The sequence below is a fragment of the Vitis riparia genome, chromosome 6 (assembly GCF_004353265.1).
Source record: "Vitis riparia cultivar Riparia Gloire de Montpellier isolate 1030 chromosome 6, EGFV_Vit.rip_1.0, whole genome shotgun sequence".
NCBI classification, from domain to species: domain Eukaryota; kingdom Viridiplantae; phylum Streptophyta; class Magnoliopsida; order Vitales; family Vitaceae; genus Vitis; species Vitis riparia.
In genome coordinates, this window is record NC_048436.1 from 21851295 (window position 1) to 21875479 (window position 24185).

The 24185-nt window shown below is 29.6% G+C and overlaps 4 protein-coding genes across 4 annotated transcripts; all 4 read right to left on the minus strand.

Annotated features, from left to right (window-relative positions):
• Positions 1-965: 965 nt before the first annotated feature.
• LOC117916674 (dirigent protein 22-like) lies at positions 966-1800 on the minus strand. The gene has a single exon (XM_034832817.1). The coding sequence runs from the start codon at positions 1745-1747 to the stop codon at positions 1166-1168; it is 582 nt and encodes a 193-aa protein (XP_034688708.1). The 5' UTR covers positions 1748-1800; the 3' UTR covers positions 966-1165.
• Positions 1801-7667: 5867 nt separating this feature from the next.
• On the minus strand, positions 7668-8490 carry LOC117916725 (dirigent protein 22-like). Its single transcript, XM_034832875.1, has one exon. The coding sequence runs from the start codon at positions 8435-8437 to the stop codon at positions 7856-7858; it is 582 nt and encodes a 193-aa protein (XP_034688766.1). The 5' UTR covers positions 8438-8490; the 3' UTR covers positions 7668-7855.
• Positions 8491-12062: 3572 nt separating this feature from the next.
• On the minus strand, positions 12063-12900 carry LOC117916918 (dirigent protein 7-like). The gene has a single exon (XM_034833152.1). It carries the CDS (start codon positions 12842-12844, stop codon positions 12266-12268), a length of 579 nt encoding a protein of 192 aa, XP_034689043.1. The 5' UTR covers positions 12845-12900; the 3' UTR covers positions 12063-12265.
• A 10310-nt stretch (positions 12901-23210) lies between these two features.
• LOC117916917 (dirigent protein 7-like) lies at positions 23211-24033 on the minus strand. The gene has a single exon (XM_034833151.1). It carries the CDS (start codon positions 23980-23982, stop codon positions 23401-23403), a length of 582 nt encoding a protein of 193 aa, XP_034689042.1. The 5' UTR covers positions 23983-24033; the 3' UTR covers positions 23211-23400.
• Positions 24034-24185: the final 152 nt, after the last annotated feature.

The window sequence follows — 24185 nt, forward strand, 5'->3', positions numbered from 1 at the left end:
TTTTTTTTTCGTATATGTGTTTTGTATTTTTTTCTAGCCAAATTATTTGATCAGGTTCTTTTCTTAGTTTTTTTAGAAAAGAGTACTCTTGAAGGCTTGATATGAGAGCTATTCAACTTTTCATACCTTCACTTACATTAAAAATCAATCTTCGAGGGTCTTTCCATTTAAATATAAGTTTCTCTCACTTTTCACTTGTGACAAATAGTTATTTCCGTTTAATCTTCAAGGGTCTTAAGAGGCTTTAAACTTGGTGGGCCCTAATGAGGTCCACTTTTAAATTGGGCAAAAAGCCCATTAAGCTACGAATCAAAATGTAATGGGCCCAACATATTGGACCATACAAAGGGCAACAACAAAAAAAACAAATGGTCTTTTTCTATTATGGTTGCTTGCTTGTTATGTACACATGAATTTATTGAACATAGTCATGATTGCTTGTCTAAAAAATGAAGCAAAATTGAGATGACATTAATTTTTAGCCCATTTTGATTCAAACCCTAGTTATGGAACTTGTAGAATTTGTAAATAAAGGGAAAAGTTTGTTGTTTATGAATCCAATCTTCTTTTGAAATATGTTCAATTAAATCATATCTTGGGTAAAATAAAGGAAAAAGTTAACTTGTGTATCAAGGTAAATAAAATTTATAATTTTCATCGAGACATTTCTTAAAAGCATTTTTGTAAATGGGAACGCTCCATAAATTTTTGAGCTTTTTTCTAACTTCATTATCATTATATATGATTAAAAATTAGGGAAAGTTGAATATATTTTAGTTTGGTTAAGATAATTTGGGTCATGTGAAATCAAAGAATTATGTCATTTTTAATTAAACAAAGCCAACATAAGTTGAATAGAAAAGTGATACCACTTCAACTTTGTTGATATAAGCTTTTAAATCTACTTCTCTCCAACTTTTTTTTTTTAAGAATAAAGTATAGTTTAACAAATTTCAAGAAAGTAATTAATCCATGTAAATAAGCATTTTATTTTATTTTATTACAACATGCTTACATTCAATTAGGTGAAGTAAGAACCACCTAATTTATTCAAATTAAACAAAACTAGAGAATCCCACTTAGCTATGGTGGGAACACACAATTATTAAAGTATATCACTATTGTGGAACAAAGCTCAACGGAAAAATTAAAAAAAGAAAAAACATCAATAATGTATGACATAGCAATTGTATTCAATAGTGGCATCTCCGTTGTCGTAGAACGAGTAAGTCGATGCTAGAGCATAACCTCTAGCAAATCGGAAAAGCCCACTACCACCGATTATTGGCATCTCCCTTACCTCAGCATTTACATTGTTTCGTCCTAACACAGTGAATGTGCTACCATTATACTTGCCATCAGTGAATGCAAAATTCATAACCATCAATAATGAAGCATCTTCTTGTCCCGTAGATGCGTAAAGCCCTTGGGCCTTTCCAACCGTTTTTGAGCTCATATTTGGCCCAACGGTTAACGAGTTATCAATTATATTTACCATACCAAAATATGGTGACGAGTTGTTCAGTGCTTCAATCACTGTGACTGAGGTTGCATTAGACCCGCTAACATCATCCTGCCAATAAAGTTTAAAATGACTTACCTTTTCTCTCGGTATCTTCATTTTTTTAGGATTGACACTTTTGACATAGTTATATTCTTCTCCAAAAATTGGAGTTGTGGTAGAAGAAAAAATGAGAAAGATGAAGAAGATGAAGTAGGAAGGTGAAACAAGGAGAGTTTTAGCCATGACTACAATACACACCCTTTGCTCACAAAACTTGAGCTATAAACCTTTGCTCACAAAACTTGAGGTATATACCTTAGCTCACAAAACCTAGGCTATATATATGTATCGATTGGTTGATTTTTCATACAATAAAATTGATTTTTCATACAATAGAATTGACTTTTCCATACAATAAAATTGACTTTTCCAAATTCAAAGTCAGTATGAAGTTTCCAACCGGGCAAAGGCCAAGTCATAGTTGCCAACCGCTCAAATACACATCACAATGGAGAAAATTTCTAACTAGAATGACCAAAATGGCCCTCCAACTTATTGGGTTTGGTGGCTTGGGCACTTGGTGGTTTTGGGTAATTTCAAAGTCTTATCAACTTGTAATAGCACTCATTTTTTGAATGGAAAGAAGGAAAACATATAAAAACTTTTTCTAGAAAATGAGTCTTGCCGCCTCTGGCGGTGCCAGGTAAGGCTCAGGGGGGCACCTGGCCCTCTGAATTTTCTAGAAACAAACAAATTCCCTTATATGTCAAAACTTTTTTAGGAAAATAGAAACCAAAATAGAAAATTTATCCCTTCCAAAAAAAAAAAAAAAATGAATTTAATTTTCAAAATAATGACAACTAAATATTATTACCAAAAAAATAATATCGACCATTAATTACTAATAAAATATTAAAATTGAACTAAAATTTAAAAAAATTCTCATTTGATATTAGCATTTATTTCTTTTTTGTTTATTCAATCTTTTTCATTTTCATGCTTATTTTTTATTATACTTAATTAAATCATAAAAAATAATACTTTTAAATTGCTACTGTTTTCATAATGACTTATTATATGAAACATAAGTTTTAAGTAAATAATTTTACTTTCAATTATCATATATTTAATTATTTTAAAAAAGAAAAAAATTTAAAAGTATTGATTTTGACGTCTATTAAAATTTTAATCCTTATTTTTAAAAGTACATAGAAAAATTTAGGTATTTGGATATAACTATAAAGAATATGATTAAGATATAAATAAATAAAATTATGTTATAAAACAATTGAGATTTAAAAACACACATTTTCCATGAAAAATATCAAAATTTATAATATAAAATTTTGAATTCTTTAAATTAACTTTTACGGGTTTTTGGGATAAAATAATTAAAATTATTCAAAATTTATAATGATTTTTTTTTTAGTTTTTATTTCTTTTGAAATTTCCCTTTAAATGTTCTTGGTAATTTTTTAATATACATATAAAATCTATTTTTTTTAAAAAAATATTCTTAGTACTGGTTGTTTAATTTGATACATTTTCATAATTAATATTTAAAATTATTTAATTTTAATAATAACAACGAGAATAAATATCATTAATTACCTTAGCTATAATACATTAATAATTCTGTTGATGGCCCACCTAACATAAGTGTCTGGCTCCGCGGTGGCAGCCGCCATCAAAGTGGGCCCTAAGGTTTATTGTGGTGGGCCAAAACCCTTCATCCTATTGGATAAAATTGTCATTTTACCATTTAAACTTGTGAGCCAAGGTAGGTCTGTTAAATGTTTTATATTAATATGAAAAACGAGGTAAAAAGTTTTGAAATTAAGTATAAGTTAATTATTTTAATTTAATATTAAAAGTTAAAAATAATTTTAATATTGAATTATTTTATTAAATATATTTTATTTATTTAATAATTTAAATTAAATGATTAAGTTGATTAACCAAACACCTTATAATTGAATATTTTTTTGAAAAGAATTGTTTTTATAAATCTTTCAAATATGTGAGAATAATCCTTGTTTGAGATATTGAAACACTGAAACAAAAAATGAAATTAAAAAATCTATTTCACTTTTAATTTGTTATTTTATGCGAATTAATTATTAAAAATGAGAACATAAATTAAAAACTCATTATTAATTGAAATGCATTTTTATTAGGATTTTGAGTTCCTCTCTACATTAATGGGTGTTGATGGGTCTCAACACCCATTAAGATTCAACCACTTTCCTTGGAAAATCAGCTGGTCAAGACTATAGATTCTATGGATAGAGAGGCATTTCAGTCTCCCAATTGGGTGGCAAAGAGTTGGGGCTTTTTTAACTTTTGCGGCAATTTTAAAAAATAATTATTAAAAAATGGTAGTTGAGAAAATATTGATATATATACTACAGTTTTGGCCACGTGGAAGTGGAAGGTGTCTCTTTCAAAAGACACCTTTCATAATTTTCAAAATCATGATACATATTTAAAAGAATTGAATTTAAGCTAAAGGTGTCTCTTGAAAAGACATCTTCTACAATTCCAGAAAATTGGATTTATATTAAAGGTGTCTCTTGAAGAGATAGTTTTTACGTGACAAAAAATCTAATATGCATTGAAAGTGTCTTTTCAAGAGACACTTTTCATAATTACAAAAAAAATGGAATTATATTCAGACGACTTTCATAATTTTTTAAAAATTGGGTTTATACTAAAAGTGTCTTTTCAAGAGACACTTTCTACAATTTTTCATACACAGTGGAAAATTTCGAATTTTGAAAAGGGACATTATACAATATACAATTCCCAAAAGATAGAATTATACTAAAGGTGTTTCTTCAAGAGACACCATCCATAATTTGAAAAAAAAAATTGGGTTTATACTGAAAGTTTTTTTTTCCACAATTTCCATAATTAAAAAAAAATCGGTTTATATTGATTCCACAATTTTCATACATAGTAGAAAATTTCGAATTTATGCTGAAAGTGTCTCTTGAAGAGACACCTTCCACAAAAGAAAAAAAAATTATATCTCTTAATTAGTATTATCTATTGTACAACCAAATGTTTAAAGTTTATCACCTGTATACATTATAATCAATATTTTGACATTCAATCCAAGACCAATGAAAACAAGTAAACCAAATGTCAATTAAGTCAGCACCTTTCCAAAATAATAACAATACTATTTTGTGTAAAATAAGTCCAAAATAGATAGAATACTATAGAACTTACGTTAATAAAAAGTTAGTTAATCCAAAATATAACAAGTAAAAACATACATCTTAAGTATTTGTCCAAAATAATGATATGCAAAATACTAATAGTATCCAAAATACAAGTCATATGTAGTAACATCCTCAATGTATACTTCACGAAGGAGCCTTCCTCTTTTGTAATGGACGTCTATGATGTGCATGCTCCACTATTGGCTCTATGGGGCTAACATGTAACCCTCCATGAGCTCGATGACCACATCTCCTACCACGTCCTTGACCATGTTTTCGACTACGATCAGTCTTTTGTCCTTGCTGATCATCATTTGCTATATGAACTAACTCTTCATTAACCAATATAGCCTCTATCGATGGTGGTGATGATGCAACAAGTGGTACTACAGGTGGGGTGGATGACACCTTCATAGGTGTAATAGGAGTCTCCTGAACAGGTGGCAGGCTAATGTCAGTCAATGGTGCATCTCTAAGAACAGATGTATGCCTAGTCCCTCTAGTATGAGCCTCTCACCCTCTAGTCTGTACACCTCTTGATCTAGTAATAGATGATATCGGCTGGTGATGAGGTGGTGGACTACTCCTCATATGAGGCCCTCCCCCTCTAGTTCGTTCACCTCCTGATTGAGTAATGGATGATGTCGGCTGTTGATGAGGTGGTGGACTAATGTCAGTCAATGGTCGCAGTCGGGCAACAACTGGTGTATGCCTAATCTCCCTTGTATGAGGCCCTTATCGTCTAGGTTGTACATCTCCTAATGGAGGCTGGAGCTATATAGTAGCATCAACACTAAATGAAGCATCTAAGCGATCCATCTTATGTATGACCTTTAATACAGTAGTACATAGCCTACGAATGCGAAAATCATCTAGAGGTGCAATATCATATATTTGGTGTATGCTGGAAGTCTGTAAGTCAAATAAGAGTTAAATTAAAATTATTATAAAAATAAAATAAACTTTAATAAAAAGATAAAACATGAACATTACCAATAGATCGTGGAAGGACCCAGTTCGAGTAAGAAACCGAATAGTAATGGAGCGATACCACACCATGTATGGATCATGATATCCCAATGAACCTATAGCCATCTCCCTTCTAGCAATATGCTCACGCCTAGAGTTCCAGCGTTGAATGTAGTCTTCATGTCGAGTAGTCCGATCAACATCATGTCTACCTTTCAAATCACATTTGTGTAAGATTGACTCATTATCACATGGCTGAGGAATCTCTTGACGTAATCCAAACTGCTGCAATACTTGATCAGGTCTATGCCATTCAATTATGTGGAAACATATCAAAGGTGAGATAGTGCACCATATATCTTTCCCAGTAGTACAATAATAAGGAAGACCAACATTCATGTCATCAACATAAGATTGCCATATATAATCTGTACCCAAGAAACGTTAGATATAATCAGTGATTTAGAATTTGTTTAGAGAAACAAGTATAAGAAATGAATCACACTTTTATCACTTGATTTGCTGTAAGTCGATTAAGATGATGCCTATACTGAGCTAAGACGTGCATGCTAATCGAAGTAGTCCGAAACTCATCTCTCCACCTATAAAATTAAAATAACAAAGCATAGTTAAATAAATAAAAAATGTTATAATTTAAGTTTATGCATGTATCCTCATAATAGTAAAATTTGTCGTATTTTTATAATATATACCGAATGACCAATAGAGGTGGAGACAGCTGGTCATCATATGGAGCTATACGTAAAAGATGAGGTGCAATAAATGGGAACCTCTCCCATACCCATAACTGGAGCAAAATAAGTAGGCTAGATATATCATGTGTATCAATATGAGAGGCTCGACACAACTGTCAATAAAGCCAGGCTAAACAGGCACTACCCCAACTATACCTACCAGTAACCTCAAAATCCTCTAGAAGGGGTAAAAACATAAGATGCACTTTATCACTAGACTTTCCTGAAAATAGAAAACCTCCAATGAGCTGTAAGATATAAGCCCTAGTATAACGCTGAATAGACTCCTCATCAGCATCTGGTGCCAAAGTAAGGAAACTCTAACTCAACCATGTAAGATGAAGGTGCTGCCCATCTATGTCTGTATCTCTAGGAGTGAGTTCTAATAGAGAATAACATACACGCCTCTAATCTAAACATGTGTATGAGTCTTAGGTCGCCATCTCTCGACAAATGCAGTAGTAAGATGCCAATCTAAGGAAATGAATCCTAAATGTGCAACACCATAGAAGTCTGCCTGCTGCAATAATGGAATAATACGCCCATCGAGTACACTGGTGCGATGGAAAATCTCCTCACGACGTTGACAATGAAGCTCCTTAGAGTCAACACCTGTCCATGCTAGAGATGACTTGTGTGTGGCCTGTCCATGTAGAACTGTCGGATCCAAGGGTCTCGACTCCATTGTGCGGTGATACCTACATATACCAAATAATCATTAATTCTTGTTATCATTAGTATGATTACAAATTTATAGACATTACATAAAAATATCATATTATCAAAATGGATAATCTTTCATACTTTAATTGTCATGAGGAAGGGGGTTGGAGGATTGCCCTCCATCTTTTGTGGGACAGTTGCGACGATTATAATTTTCATCAAAACATTTCTTAAAAGCATTTTTGTAAATGGGAATGCTCCACAAATTTTTGAGCTTTTTCTAACTTCATTATCATTATATATGACTAAAAATTAGTGAAAGTTGAATATATTTTAGTTTGGTTAAGATAATTTGGGTCATGTGAAATCAAATAATTATGTCGTGTTTATTATACAAAGCCAAGATAAGTTGAATAGAAAAGTGATATACTTCAACTTTGTTGATATAAGCTTTTAAATCTACTTTTCTTCAACTTTTTTTTTTTTTTTTTTAAGAATAAAGTATGATTTAACAAATTTCAAGAAAGTAATTGATCCACACAAATAATCATTTTATTTTATTTTATTAAAGTATGCTTACATTCAATTAGGTGAAGCAAGAGCCACCTAATTTATTCAAATTAAACAAAACTAGAGAATCCCACTTAGCTATGGTGGGAACACACGATTATTCAAGTATATCACTATTGTGGATCAAAACTCCACAAAAAAAATAAAAAATAAAAAAAATAAAAAAATCAATAATGTATGACATAACAATTGTATTCAATAGTGGCGTCTCCGTTGTCGTAGAACGAGTAAGTTGATGCTAGAGCATAGCCTCTAGCAAATCGGAAAAGCCCACTGCCACCGATTATTGGCATCTCCCTTACCTCAGCATTTACATTGTTTCGTCCTAACACAGTGAATGTGCTACCATTGTACTTGCCATCAGTGAATGCAAAATTCATAACCATTAATAATGAAGCATCTTCTTGTCCCGTTGATGCGTAAAATCCTTGGGCCTTTCCAACCGTTTTTGAGCTCATATTTGGCCCAACGGTTAACGAGTTATCAATTATATTTACCATACCAAAATATGGTGATGAGTTATTCAGTGCTTCAATCACTGTGACGGAGGTTGCATTAGACCCGCTAACATCATCCTGCCAATAAAGTTTAAAATGACTTACCTTTTCTCTCGGTATCTTCATTTTTTTAGGATTGACACTTTTGACATAGCTATATTCTTCTCCAAAAATTGGAGTTGTGGTAGAAGAAAAAATGAGAAAGATGAAGAAGATGAAGTAGGAAGGTGAAACAAGGAGAGTTTTAGCCATGACTACAATACACACCCTTTGCTCACAAAACTTGAGCTATAAACCTTTGCTCACAAAACTTGAGTTATATACCTTAGCTCACAAAACCTAGGCTATATATATATATATATCGATTGGTTGATTTTTCATACAATAAGAATGACTTTTCCATACAATAAAATTGACTTTTCCAAATTCAAAGTCAGTATGAAGTTTCCAACCGGGCAAAGGCCAAGTCATAGTTGCCAACCGCTCAAATACACATCACAATGGAGAAAATTTCTAACTAGAATGACCAAAATGGCCCTCCAACTTATTGGGTTTGGTGGCTTGGGCACTTGGTGGTTTTGGGTAATTTCAAAGTCTTATCAACTTGTAATCGCACTCATTTTTTGAATGCAAAGAAGGAAAACATATAAAAACTTTTTCTAGAAAATGAGTCTTGCCGCCTCTGGCGGTGCCAGGTAAGGCTCAGGGGGGCACCTGGCCCTCTGAATTTTCTAGAAACAAACAAATTCCCTTATATGTCAAAACTTTTTTAGGAAAATAGAAACCAAAATAGAAAATTTATCCCTTCTAAAAAAAAAAAAGAATTTAATTTTCAAAATAATGACAACTAAATATTATTACCAAAAAAATAATATTCACCATTAATTACTAATAAAATATTAAAATTGAACTAAAATTTAAAAAAATTCTCATTTGATATTAGCATTTATTTCTTTTTGTTTATTCAATCTTTTTCATTTTCATGCTTATTTTTTATTATACTTAATTAAATCATAAAAAATAATACTTTTAAATTGCTACTGTTTTCATAATAACTTATTATATGAAACATAAATTTTAAGTAAACAACTTTACTTTCAATTATCGTATATTTAATTATTTAAAAAAGAAAAAAATTTAAAAGTATTAATTTTGACATCTATTAAAATTTTAATCCTTATTTTTAAAAGTACATAGAAAAATTTAGGTATTTGGATATAATTATAAAGAATATGATTAAAATATAAATAAATAAAATTATGTTATAAAACAATTGAGATTTAAAAACACACATTTTCCATGAAAATATCAAAATTTATAATATAAAATTTTGAATTCTTTAAAATAACTTTTACGGGTTTTTGGGATAAAATAATTCAAATTATTCAAAATTTATAATGATTTTTTTTTAGTTTTTATTTCTTTTTAAATTTCCCTTTAAATGTTTTTGGTAATTTTTTAAATATATATATAAAATCTAATTTTTTTTTTAAAATATTCTTAGTATTGGTTGTTTAATTTGATACATTTTCATAATTAATATTTAAAATTATTTAATTTTAATAATAATAATAATAATAATAACGAGAATAAATATCATTAATTACCTAAGCTATAATACATTAATAATTCTGTTGATGGCCCACCTAACATAAGTGTTTGGCTCCGCGGTGGCAGCCGCCATCAAAGTGGGCCCTAAGGTATATTGTGGTGGGCCAAAACCCTTCATCCTATTGGATAAAATTGTCATTTTACTATTCAAACTTGTGAGCCAAGGTTGGTCTGTTAATTATTTTATATTAATATGAAAAACGAGGTAAAAACTTTTGAAATTAAGTATAAATTAATTATTTTAATTTAATATTAAAAGTTAAAAATAATTTTAATATTAAATTATTTTATTAAATATATTTAATAACTTAAATTAAATAATTAAGTTGATTAACCAAATACTTTATAATTGAATATTTTTTGAAAAAATTATATTTTCAGAATCGTTTTATAAATCTTTCTAATATCTGAAAATAATTCTCATGTTTGAGATATTGAAACATTGAAACAAAAAATGAAATTAAAAAATCTATTTCACTTTTAATTTGTTATTTTATGTGAATTAATTATTAAAAATGAGAACATAAATTAAAAACTTGGGTGGCAAAGAATTGGCTCCACCAAGGCATCCACCACCATCACATCCATTTTATTTAACTCAATGGAAAAAGGATAACTAAAAAATGACAATGGATGGCAAAACTTGGAGATAAACATGCTTTGTTTCCAACTTTTTGCTGCAGGGTTTTAGTATTAGGATTTATTTATTTTAATTAACATTATTTTTTAAAAATAGTATCCCAAAAAATATTTTAAAAAGCTTTTAAAATGTCTTTTTCATAAATGATTTTAGATAAAAAAAATAGTTGTCTTTTCAAAAAATATTTTATTTGCAATTTTTTTTTCCAAAAATTCCATTTCTTCTTAATAATTAATAAATATCCTGTCCTTTAATTTTGTATTTTTTATTTTAAACAAAATCATCTTATAAAAGAAAAAATAATAATCATTCAAAATAATGGGGCTCACTTTCTCATTCTTCCCCTAATCTATTTAGAGAATCCCAACAAAAACCAAAAAACCATAATCACTTTCTCACTTTCTCTAATGTGGATCATGGATGTGGCCTATAAAATTGTTTACTCTAAAGTTTGATATTTGATAACACTACTTCTATGCATTCAATGGGCTATAGCCACATGCCATGAGTTCCATGAACCACTTGCATACAAGGATGAGGACAATTGATTTGAACTTACACAAACCTAATCACATTCAACTTGTCACCTTGCTTTAATAGGACAAGGATAATTGATAAAGATTAAACATATGATGATAATTAATCATTTATTGTTAATTTTTCATCATCTACTATTACACAATCAAGTAGAAAAAAAAATGATTTAAAGCTTTTTGAATGCTAAATTCATTGAAAAATATTTTTTTTTTTACTATTAGAGAAATGGTAGAATAGTTATCATTTATTTATAATTAAGTGCCCATTTGAATGTATTTCATATATTTTTTAAAAATCATAAAATAATAATAATAATTTGCATATTAGATATAAAAATTATTAGAAGTTTATTGAAGTTGCAAAACTTCTAATTTTTTTTACTAAAAAAAGGGAATTCTCCTCCATCCCCTAATGAAGCAAGCACGTCTTTTTTAGTATTTTTTTTTTACGCTATATGCTAGATCTTTTAAGTTTTTATTTTTCCCCACATTTGTAGTTTTATTTTTTTTTTGGTGTTTTACATTTTTTTTTTCTAACCAAATTGTCTGATTGGGTTCTTTTATTGGTTTTCTAATTCAAGGGTGCTCTTGAATGTTTAAGAATCATATCTTCTTTTGAAATATGTTCAATTAAATCATATCTTAGATGAAACAAAAGAAAGAGTTAAACTTATGTATCACTTCAAAGTAAATAAAATTTATAATTTTCATCAAAACATTTCTTAAAAGCATTTTTGTAAATGGAAATGCAACTCAAATTTTTGAGCTTTTTTCTAACTTCATGATCATTGTATATGACTAAAAATTAGTGAAAGTTGAATATATTTTAGTTTGGTTATTATAATTTGAGTCATGTGAAATCAAAGAAATATGCCCTTTTTATTAAACAAAGCCAAGTAGTCCTCCCAATTAGCCTTATATTCGAAAGCCATATATATGTGTAATAATTCAAACATATCAAATCAACGCACAAAAAGTTGCTAAGTTGAATAGAAAAGTGATACCACTTCAACTTTGTTGATATGAGCTTTGGAATTTACTTCTCTCCATTTTTTTTAAATAAAGTATAGTTTAACAAGTTCCAAGAAAGTAATTAATTCATACAAACAAATATTTTATTTTATTTTATCGCAGTATGCTTACATTAAATAAGGTGAAGTAAGAGCCACCTAATTTATTCAAATTAAACAAAACTAGATAATCCCACATAGTAATGGTGGGAACACACGATTATTCAAGTATATCACTATTATGGACCAAAGCTCCACATAAAAACTAAAAAAAGAAAAAATATCAATGATGTATGACATAGCAATTGTATTCAATAGTGCCATCTCCATTGTCGCTGAACGAGTAAGTCGATGCTAGAACATAGCCTCTGGCAAATCGGAAAAGCCCACTACCACCAATTATTGGCATCTCCCTCACTTCAGCATTTACATTGTTTCGTCCTACCACGGTAAATGTGCTACCGTTATACTTGCCATCGGTGAATGCAAAATTCATAACCATCAATAATGAAGATTCTTCTAGTCCCGTAGATGCGTATAACCCTTGGGACTTTCCAACCGTTTTTGAGCTCAAATTTGGCTCAACGGTTAACGAGTTATCAATTATATTTACTGAACCAAAAAATGTTGAGTTATTCAGTCCTTCAAGCACTGTAACCGAGGTTGCATTAGACCCACTAACAACATCTTGCCAATAAAGTTGAAAGTGTGTTACCTTTTCCTTCGGCAGGTTCATTTTCTCAAGATCCATAGTTTTGACATAACTGTATTCTTCTCCGAAAACTGGGATTGTGGCATAGGAGAAAATGAGGAAGATGAGGAAGATGAAGTAAGAAGGTGAAATGAGGAGAGTTTTAGCCATGGCTACAACGCACACCCTTTGCTCACAAAACCTGAGTTATGATATACCTTTGCTCACAAAACCTGAGTTATATACATTTGCTCACAAAACCTAGGCTATATATACACATATGGAATGTTTCATTTTCCGTACAATAATATTTTCCAATTTCCAAGGCGTTCGTAGTTTCCGACTGCGCAGAGACCAAGTCCTAGTTGCCAACCACTCAAAGACACATCACAATGGGGAAATTTTCTAACGATAATGACCAAAATGCCCCTCCAGAATTATGGGGTTTGGTGCCTTGGGCAATTGGTGGTTTTGGGTAATTTGTATGTTTTATTGACTTGTAATAGCACGCATTTTTTGAATGGAAAGAAGGAAAACTTGGAAAGACCCCGGACAAGTTGGACGTAACTTTTTCTAGAAAACGCGTCCTGCCGCCACCCAAGTAAGGCTCGGGGGGTCACGTCTCCCGTCCTCAACCCTCAATTTTCTAGAAACAATTTTTTTTTCTAGAAAATGAGTCCTGCTGCCATTCAAGTCAGGCTCATGGGGGCCACATGTACCCCACACCGTCAATTTTATATGTTAAATATTTTTAGGAAAATAAAGACCAAACTAGAAAATTTATCCCCTCTAAAAAAAAATATAAATTTAAATTTTAAAACAATGACAACTAAATATTATTATCAAAAAATAATATTGATTATTAATTACTAATAAAATATTAAAATTGAACTAAAATTACAAAAAAATCGCTTTTAATGTTGGTATTTCTTTCTTTTTGTTTATTCAAAAATTTTCATTTTTATACTTATTTTTTATTAGAATTAATTAAATCATAAAAAATAAAACTTTTAATCTCCTTCGTATTGACGTATTATATAAAACATAAGTTTTAAGTAAAAGATTTTACTTTGACTATCTTATATTTAGTTATTTTAAAAAAAATTAAGATATTAATTTTGATATTTGTAAAAATTTTAACCCTCACTTTTAAAAGTATATTGAAAAAATTAGGTATTTAATATAAAAACAAATAATAAAATTAAGATATAAATAAATAAAATCATATTATAAGGCATTGAGATTTGATGGCGCACAATTTTTCATGAAAAATATCAAAATTTATAATATAAATGATTGAATTCTTTAAAATAACTTTTATGGTTTTTTACTACAAAATAATTAAAATTGTTCAGAATTTCTAATAATTTTTTTTCTAGTTTTTATTTATTTTGAAATTGCCTTTTAAATCTTCTTGATAATGTTTTTATAAAATCTAATTTATTGAAAAAAAATATTGGTTGTTTAATTTGATACATTTTAACCATTAATATTTAAAATTATTTAATTTTAATAATAATAAATATCATTAATTACCTTAACTATAATATATTAATAATTCTCTTGATGCCCCACCTAGCAAAAGTGTCTGGCTCCACGGTGGCAGCCGCCAGCAAAGTAGGCCCTAAGGTTTATTGTGGTGGGCCAAAACCCTTCATCCTACTGGATAAAATTGTCATTTTACCATTGAAACTTGTGAGCCAAGGTCTGGTATATATGTTAATTATTTTGCATTGGTATGGAAAAATGAGGTAAAAAGGTTTTGAAATAAAATATAAATTAATTATTTTAATTTAATATTAAAAATTAAAAATAATTTTAATATTAAATTATTTTATAAAATATATCTAATTTATTTAATTATTTAAATTAAGTAATTAAGTTGATTTATCAAACACCTTCCTTTTAAATATTTTTTAAAAATCTATTTTTGTAGAATTGTTTTATAAACCTTGAAAATAATCATCATATCTTTTGTATATGTTTGAGACATTGAAATAAAAAATGAAATTAAAAAATCTATTTTACTTTTAATTTGTTATTTTATTTGAATTAATTATTAAAAATGAGCATATGAATTAAAAATCCATTATTAATTGAAATACATTTTTATTAGGATTTTAAGTTCCTCTCTATATTAATGGGTCTCACAACCCATTAAGATTAAACCACCTTCCTTCAAAAATCAGCTGCTCATGGGCATTAAAAAAAAAAAAGCAACCCTATGGATTATAGATTCTATAATACAATATGAGAGAGAGAGAGAGAGAGAGAGAGAGAGAGAGAGGGGGGGAGATAGAGAGAACATATGAGAATGGGTCTCACAACTTAATATTCTATCACTTTCCTTCAAAAATCAGCTGCTCTTGGGCATTAAAAAAAAAAAAAAATCAACCCTATTGACTAATTTAAGGGTCTCCAACGGGCCAGGCCGGCCCGGAGGAGTAAGGCCCATGGCCCAGCCCGGGGCGGGCCACTGAGCTTGTGGGCCCTCAAGCTAGGCGGGCTTGGGTAAAAATTAAAATGCCTTTTGAGTTTTAAAAGGAGGAGGATTTGAACCTATTCCCTTATGGATTTCAATGAGAGCTAGCCACCAATTGAGCTCACCCTATTTTGTGTAACTATTTTGTATTAGTTATATATATATATTAGAAATGTTGTATGATTTTTGAAAAAAAATAGAAGTGAGTTGATTGTTCAACGGTCACATAACCGTTGAACAGACCACTCACTTCAAATGTTAAATTTCAAAGTATATGGCCGTTGAACAGTCATCTTGGCATTTAAAAAAAAATTAAATCCTAACGGTCACATACCTCCCTATAAATATTAAATACCCTCAATTTATTCTATTCTCTCAACTCTCAAGCTCTCTCCCATTTCACAATGTTTCCAATTATTGCATTTTGTCTCAAATTATTCACTATTATTGGTGGTGAAAAACAAGCATTGGTGGCTCAAAGAGTTCGAATTTGAAGGAATTTCTACTTCAGTTCTCCAATTTAGTAACATACTTCACCTTTTTTTTTTTTAAATTTATTTGTTACATTTTAATTTTACATTTATTATTTTTAGCATAATATTTTATCAATAATTATAATTATGACAAGTGGTTCTTGTTCTTCATCTAATGCATGTGATAGCAAAAAATTTACTTCAAATATATGAAAATTTTTTGATAGAATAGAAATAAATTTAGAAAATAATAAAAAAAATAAAAAAAATGTAAAATTTGTAACAAACTTTTTAGTGGTGGCTCAAATGTAGGTACAAGTCATTTTAAAAGGCATCATGAAAATTGTAAAACTAAAAATAATGTAGATATTAGAAATTATATGTAATTAGGTAAAGATGAAAATGAAAATTTAAAAACATTTTCTTATGATGAATCTTATTGTCGTGAATAAATGATTGGTTATATAATAAGAGCAGAACAACCTTGCAATTTCATGGAAACTCATGATTATACGGGAACAATGCAACAAGCTGTTAATCCTCAGTTTCAAGGTTGTTTTGGAAATACAGTTAAAAGAAGTCTTATAAAAAATTTTGAAACACAAAAAGAAAATTAATTTTTTTTTTTTTTTTGCAAATTTTGAAGAAAGAATTTGTTTAACATTTGATATTTGGACGTCTTTAACTCACAATGGTTTTTTTTATATATAACTGCTCATTATATTGATAATGAATGGAAATTAAATAAAAGGATTATCTCATTTAAAATAATAAATGCTCCACATAATGGTAAAAATATAGCATCTTTAATAAATAATGAAATTATAGATTTTGGCATTCGTGATAAAATATTTACAATAACATTAGATAATGCTTCTAATAATGATGCAACAATATATAGATTAAAACGATATTGGCAAATAAAATAAGATCAATGTAAAATATTTCATGTGCATTGTTGTGCACATATTTTAAATTTAATTGTAAAAGATGGATTAAAACACGTTGATAATACATTATAAAAAATTAGAGGCATTGCTGCGGGTCTTAATAGTTCTCAAGCAAAACATGAATTATTTTTTGATTGTTGCAAAATGTTAAATATGAAAAAAAAAAGAAATATAAATTTGGATATGCCCACTAGATGGAATTCCACTTATAAACTTTTACAAACTATTATAAAATATAGAAAAGTAATAGAACTATATGAAATGCAATTAATTAGCAATGATTGTGAAGTAGATATTGATGTATTAGATGATTATGATTGACATATTGCAGATCTTTTAAGAGATCTTTTTGAAGTATTTGATACTTCAACAAAAAATTTTTGTGGTGTATATTATCCATCTTCAAACCGAGTTGTCATGCAAATAACTAATATTTTTATTGTACTTCAAAAATATTTAAATTTGGATATATTTAATGATGCAATATTTGCAATGATAGAAAAATTTAGAAAATATTGGGGAGAAATACATTTAATCTTTTATCTTGGTTTAATTGTGGACCCTAGATTGAAATTTGAAGCTTTGGATGAATGGTTAACAATTATTTATTTTAATGACCAAATAAAAATTGAAGAAATTAAAAATGAAATAAATTCATTATTATATAATTTATATAACTATTATAAAGAAAAATGTGGTGATGATATTAGTTCTATTAAATTACCACCTACATCTACAAGCTCTTCATCTTTTTATAAAGGAGCTCTAGAAATGTTGAAAAGTTGAAAGAAGGTAACAAATAGTTTTCCAAACAACACAACTGATTTAGATAGATATCTTAATACTGATTTAATTTCATTTGAAGATGATGAAGATTTTGATATTTTAATATGATGGAAATCACAACAACACAAATATCCTGTGCTTTCTATCATTGCTCATGATGTACTAATAGTTCCTATGAGTACAGTTGCATCAGAAACTGCTTTTAGTGCAGGTGGAAGAGTAGTTAGTGATAAACGATGCAGCTTAGCATCGGATTCTATTGAAGCAAATATATGTGTGAAAGACTGGGCAATAGCAGATAAAATGATATTTGATTCTATTCAAGAAGAAAATATTCTTGCCGATATGGAAAAACTAAAATTATCAAGATCTTCATGGATTTGCGATAGTTTGCCATTACCGCCAAAAGATAATGATTAAAATATTTTACTAAATGTATGTCATATTTTTATTTTTATTTTTTGTGGTTGAAAAGTACAAATGATTGACAAATAAGTAGGTGCCAACCTAGTTGGGATATACTTATTTTGTAGTGATGTAAACTTTTCTCACATTTTCAAATGTAATGTATACATTCAATGAATTAAATAGTTAGCAATGAATATTTTTATTAATGTAACATTTTCTATTTTTTGAATATTTTTTTTTTAAAGTGGCGGGCCTATGGGTGGGCTGGCCCGGGCCTAAATTGGGGCCCATGGCCCGACCCATCCAAAAATGGGTTCAGGTCGGGCTTGGACCTGCTGGACTCGAGCCGGGCTTTAGCTCACTGGGTCAGGCCGGGCTGTGGGCCGTGGGCTTTTTGGAGACCCTTATTGACTATGGATTCTATCATAGAATATGAGAGAGAAAGAGGGAGAGGAAGAGAGAACATATGAGAATGGGTCTCACAACCATTAATATTCAATCACTTTCCTTCAAAAATCAGCTGCTCATGGGCATTAAAAAAGTCAACTCAATAGATTATAGATTCTTCAAAGAATATGAGAGAGAGAGAGAGAGAAGGAGGAGGAGGAGGAGGAGAAAGAGACCATATGAGAATTAATATTCAGGTATAATTGTGTTTTGGACCTAGTTGAGTCTAAAAATTAAGTTTTGGTCCATATAAATTCACTATTTAAGCCCAAAACTTAGAAGAAGTGTGGAAATTGAGAAGAAGGATATGAATTTTTTATCTTTCCAAAAATAACATTTATTGAGGATGAAAAAAAAGTAGAAAAAGATTAATTTAAATTTTATTTCTTTTGTAAACCTTAATAAATTTTAATTTAATTTAGTGATTTAGAAAAAAATACACCATTTTCCAAAAAACTAAAAATAAATTATTATTATTATTATTATTATTTAAAAATCAAACATCTTGAAAAATATATATTTTTAAAATTATGTATGTAAAAAATAACTAAAAATATGTCAAAATTATTTTTTTTAAATGATATATTTTTAGAATATATATTTTAAAAAAATAGTTTTCTAAAAATGATAAATTTTCAGAATAATTATTAAAAAAATTAAAATAAAAAAATTTGTCAAACATTGTGGTAGAAAAGACTCAAAATAGTTTTGAAGGGTATATTAGTCTCTTCATATTTTATATCATTCCCATCAATTATGCAACTTTCATGGGTCAAATCTTAATTTTTGGGCTCAATTGGCTCCAAAACACAATTCTCCCTAATATTCAATTCCTTTCCTTAAAAAATCAGCTGGTCATGTGCATTAAAAAAATCAACCTTATAAACTATAGATTCCATCATAGAATATGAGAGAGAAAGAAAAAGAGAGAGAGAGAGAGAGAGAGAGAGAGAGAGAGAGAGAGAGAGAGAGATTAGTGGCAACGGATGCCAATACTCATGAAATACATATACATACATGTATTGGGTTTTAGTGTTAGGATTTTTTATTTAATTAATATTATTTTTAAAAAATAGTATCCCATAAAATATTAAAAAATACTTTTAGAATTGTTTACTTTAAAGTTTGATACTTAATAACACTACTTCTATACGAGCTTTTTTAACTTTTGCAGCAATTTTAAAAAATGGTAGTTGGAAAAATATTGATAGATCTACAACAGTTTTTTGCCACGTGGAAGGTGTCTTTTGAAGAGATATCTTCCAAAATTTTCAAAATCATGATACATATTTAAAAGAATTGAATTTAAGCTAAATATATCTCTTGACTTCTATAATTCTAGAAAATTGAATTTATACTAAAAATGTCTCTTGAAAATACACTTTCCACAATTTCACAAAATCCAATATGTATTAAAAGTGTCTGGAGACAACTTTTACGGTTCCAAAAAAATTGAATTTATACTAAAGGTGTGTCTTGAAGAGACACTTTCCACAATTCTATAAATTTCAATATATACTAAAAGTGTTTTTTCAAGAGACACTTTTCACTATTTCACAAATTTTAATTTACATCATGTGTCTCTTAAATTTGATTTTATATTGAATCTTCAAAAGATACCTTCTACAATTCTAAAAAAAATTGGATTTATACTGAAAGTATGTCTTCAAGTGACACCTTTTACAATTCCACAAAATCTAATATATACTAAACGAGTCTCTTGAAAAGAAACATTATACTATTCCCAAAAAATTGGATTTATATTGAAGGCGTCTCTTCCATAATTTCATAAATTTTAATTTATACTACTATGTGTCTCTTAAATTAGATTTTATATTGAAGGTGTCTCTTCAAAAGACACCTTTTACAATTCCCATAAAATTGGATTTATTTTAAAGGTGTTTCTTCAAGAGACACTTTCCACAATTCCATAAATTCCAATATATACTAAAAGTGTCTTTTGATTCCACAATTTCACAAATTTTAACTTATATTGATTTTATATTAAAGGTGTCTTTTGAAAGACACCTACAATCCCCAAAAAATTGGATTTATACTAAATCCATAATTTAAAAAAAAAAATATTGGGTTTATACTGAAAGTGTTTCTTTAAGAGACATTTTCCACAATTTCCATACATAGTTGAAATTTTCGAAACAATTCTCTAAAAAATGGATTTATACTAAAGAAGTCTCTTGAAGAGACACCTTCCATAATTTAAAAAAAAAATGGGTTTATATTGAAAGTGTCTCTTCAAGAGACACTTTCCACAATTTCTATACATAGTTGAAAAAATTTATGCTAAAGGTGTCTCTTGAAGAGACACCTTCCACAATTCCCAAAAAATGGAATTATAAGTTAAAAAAAATTGGGTTTATACTGAAAACGTCTTTTCAAGAGACTCTTTTCACAATTTCCATACATAGGGAAAATTTCGAATTTATACTGAAGGTGTCTCTTCAAGAGATACCTTTCACATTTCCAAAAAAATGGAATTATATTAAAGGTGTCTCTTGAAGAGGCACCTTCCATAATTTTAAAAAAATTGGGTTTATGCTGTAAGTGTTTCTTCAAGAGATACTTTCCACAATTTCCATACATAGTGGAAAATTTTGAATTTATGCCAAAGGTGTCTCTTGAAGAGACATCTTCCGCAAAAGAAAAAAAAAATCTATCTTTTAATTAATATTACCTTCTATATATATAACCAAATGTTTAAAGTTTATCACCTGTATACATTATATTCAATATTTTGACATTCAATCCAAAACCAATGAAAACAAGTAAACCAAATGTCAATTAAATTAGCACATTTCCAAAATAGTAACAATACTATTTTGTGTAAAATAAGTCCAAAATAGATAAAATACTATAGAACTTGTGTTAATAAAAAGTTAGTTAATCCAAAATATAACAAGTATAAATATACATCTTAAGTATTTGTTCAAAATAATGATATGCAAAATACTAATAGTATCCAAAATACAAGTCATATGTAGTAACGTCCTCAATGTGTACCGCATGAATGAACCTTTATTTTTCGTTGTGGGCGTCCATGATATGCATGTTCCACTATTGACTCTATGGGGCTAACATGTGTCCCTTCATGAACTCCACGACCACGTCTCTTACCACGTCCTCGACCACGATCATTCTTTTGTCCTCGCTGATCATCATTTGCTATATGAACTAACTCCTCATCAACTAATGTAGCCTCTATCGGTTGTGGTGATGACGCAACAAGTAATACTACAAGTGGTGTGGATGGCACCTCCATAGGTGTAATAAGAGTCTCCTCAACAGGTGGCGGGCTAATGTCAATCAATGGTGCATCTCCAAGAACAAATGTATGCGTAGTCCCTCTCGTATGAGCCGTTCCCTTTCTAGTTCATGCACCTCCTGATCGAGTAATGGATGATATCGGTTGTTGATGAGGTGGTGGACTACCTCTCATGTGAGCCCCTTCCTTTCTAGTTCGTACACCTCTTGATTGAGTAATGGATGATATTGGCTGTTGATGAGGTGGTGGACTAATGTCATTCAATGGTTGCACTCGAGTAACAACTAGTGTATGCCTAATTTCCCTCGTACGAGGCTCTCGTCGTGTAGGTCGTACATCTCCTGATCAAGGTTGGAGCTGTGTAGTAGCATCAACACTAAATGGAGCATCTAAGCGATCCATCTCATGTATGGCCTCTAATACATACATAGTCTGTGAATGTGGAAATCATCTAGAGGTGCAATATCATATATCTGGTGTATGCTGGTAGTCTATAAGTCAAATAGAAGATAAATTAAATTCTTATAAAAATAAAATAAACTTTAATAAAAATATTAAACATGAAAATTACCAGTACCTCATGGAAGGACCCAGTTCGAGTAAGAAATCAAATAGTAATGGAGTGATACCACACCATGTATGGATCATGATACCCCAATGAACCTATAGCCATTTCGCCTCTAGCAATATGCTCACGCCTAGAGGTCCAACGTCGAATGTAGTCTCCGCATCAAGTAGTCTAATCAACATCATGTATACCTCTCAAATCACATTTGTGTAAGATTGACTCACTATCACATGGCTGAGGAATCCCTTGACGAAATCCAAACTGCCGCAATACTCGATCAGGTCTATGCCATTCAATTATGTGGAAACATATCAAAGGTGAGATAGTGCACTATATATATTTCCCAACAGTACAATAATCAGGAAGACCAACATTCATGTCATCAACATAAGGTTGCCATATAATTTGTACCCAAGAAATGTTAGATATAATAAGTGATTTAGAATTTGTTTAGAGAAGCAAGTATAAGAAATGAATCACACTTTTACTACCTGATATGTTGTAAGTCGATCAAGATGGTGACTATACCGAGCTAAGACGTGCATGCTAATTGAAGTAGTCCGAAACTCATATCTCCAACTATAAAAATAAAATAACAAAGAATAAATAAATAAATAAATGTTAGAATTTAAGTTTATGCATGTATCATCATACTATTAAAATTTGTGATAATATTATAATATATACCGAATGGCCAATGGAGGTGGAGACAGCTAGTTATCATGTGGAGTTATATGTAAACAATGAGGTGCAATAAATGAACTTCTTTTGAAATATGTTCAATTAAATGATATCTTAGGTCAAACAAAGGAAAAAATTAGCTTGTATATCAAGGTAAATAAAATTTATAATTTTTATCAAAACATTTCTTAAAAGCATTTTTGTAAATGGGAATGCTCCACAAATTTTTGAGCTTTTTCTAACTTCATTATCATTATATATGACTAAAAATTAGTGAAAGTTGGGTCATGTGAAATCAAAGAATTATGTCATTTTTATCAAACAAAGCCAAGATAAGTTGAATAGAAAAGTGATACCACTTCAACTTTGTTGATATAAGCTTTTAAATTTACTTCTCTCCAACTTTTTTTTTTTTAGAGTAAAGTATGGTTTAACGAATTTCAAGAAAGTAATGAATCCATATAAATAATCATTTTATTTTATTTTATTAAAGTATGCTTACATTTAGTTAGGTGAAGTAAGAGCCACCTAATTTATTCAAATTAAACAAAACTAGAGAATCCCGCTTACCTATGGTGGGAACACACAATTATTCAAGTATATCACTATTGTGCATCAAAACTCCACAAAATATTAAAAAAAAGAAAAAACATCAATAATGTATGACATAACAATTGTATTCAATAGTGACGTCTCCTTTGTCGTTGGATGAGTAAGTTGATGCTAAAGCATAACCTCTAGCAAATCGGAAAAGCCCACTGCCACCGATTATCGGCATTTCTCTCACTTTAGCATTTATATTGTTTCGTCCTACCACAGTGAATGTGCTACCATTGTATTTTCCATCAGTGAATGCAAAATTCATAACCATCAATAATGAAGATTCTTTTTGTCCTGTAGATGCATAAAGCCCTTGGGCCTTACCAACTGTTTTTGAGCTCAAATTTGGCCCAACGGTTAATGAGTTATCAATTATATTTACCATACCAAAAAATGGTAATGAGTTATTCACTGGTTGAATCACTGTGACAGAGGTTGCATTGGACCCACTAACAATATCTTGCCAATAAAGTTGAAAGTGTGTTACCTTTTCTTTCGGCAGATTCATTTTCTCAAAATCAACAGTTTTGACATAGCTATATTCTTCTCCGAAAACTGGGATTGTGGCATAAGAGAAAACGAAGAAGATGAAGAAGATGAAGTAGGAAGGTGAAATGAGGAGAGCTTTAGCCATGGCTACAGTGCACACCCTTTGCTCACAAAACCTGAGTTATGATGTACCTTTGCTCACAAAACCTAGGCTACATATATATATATATATATATATATATATATATATATATATATATATATATATATATTCATAGTTACCAACTGCGCAAAGACCAAGTCCTAGCTGCCAACCACTCAAAGACACATCACAATGGGGAAATATAT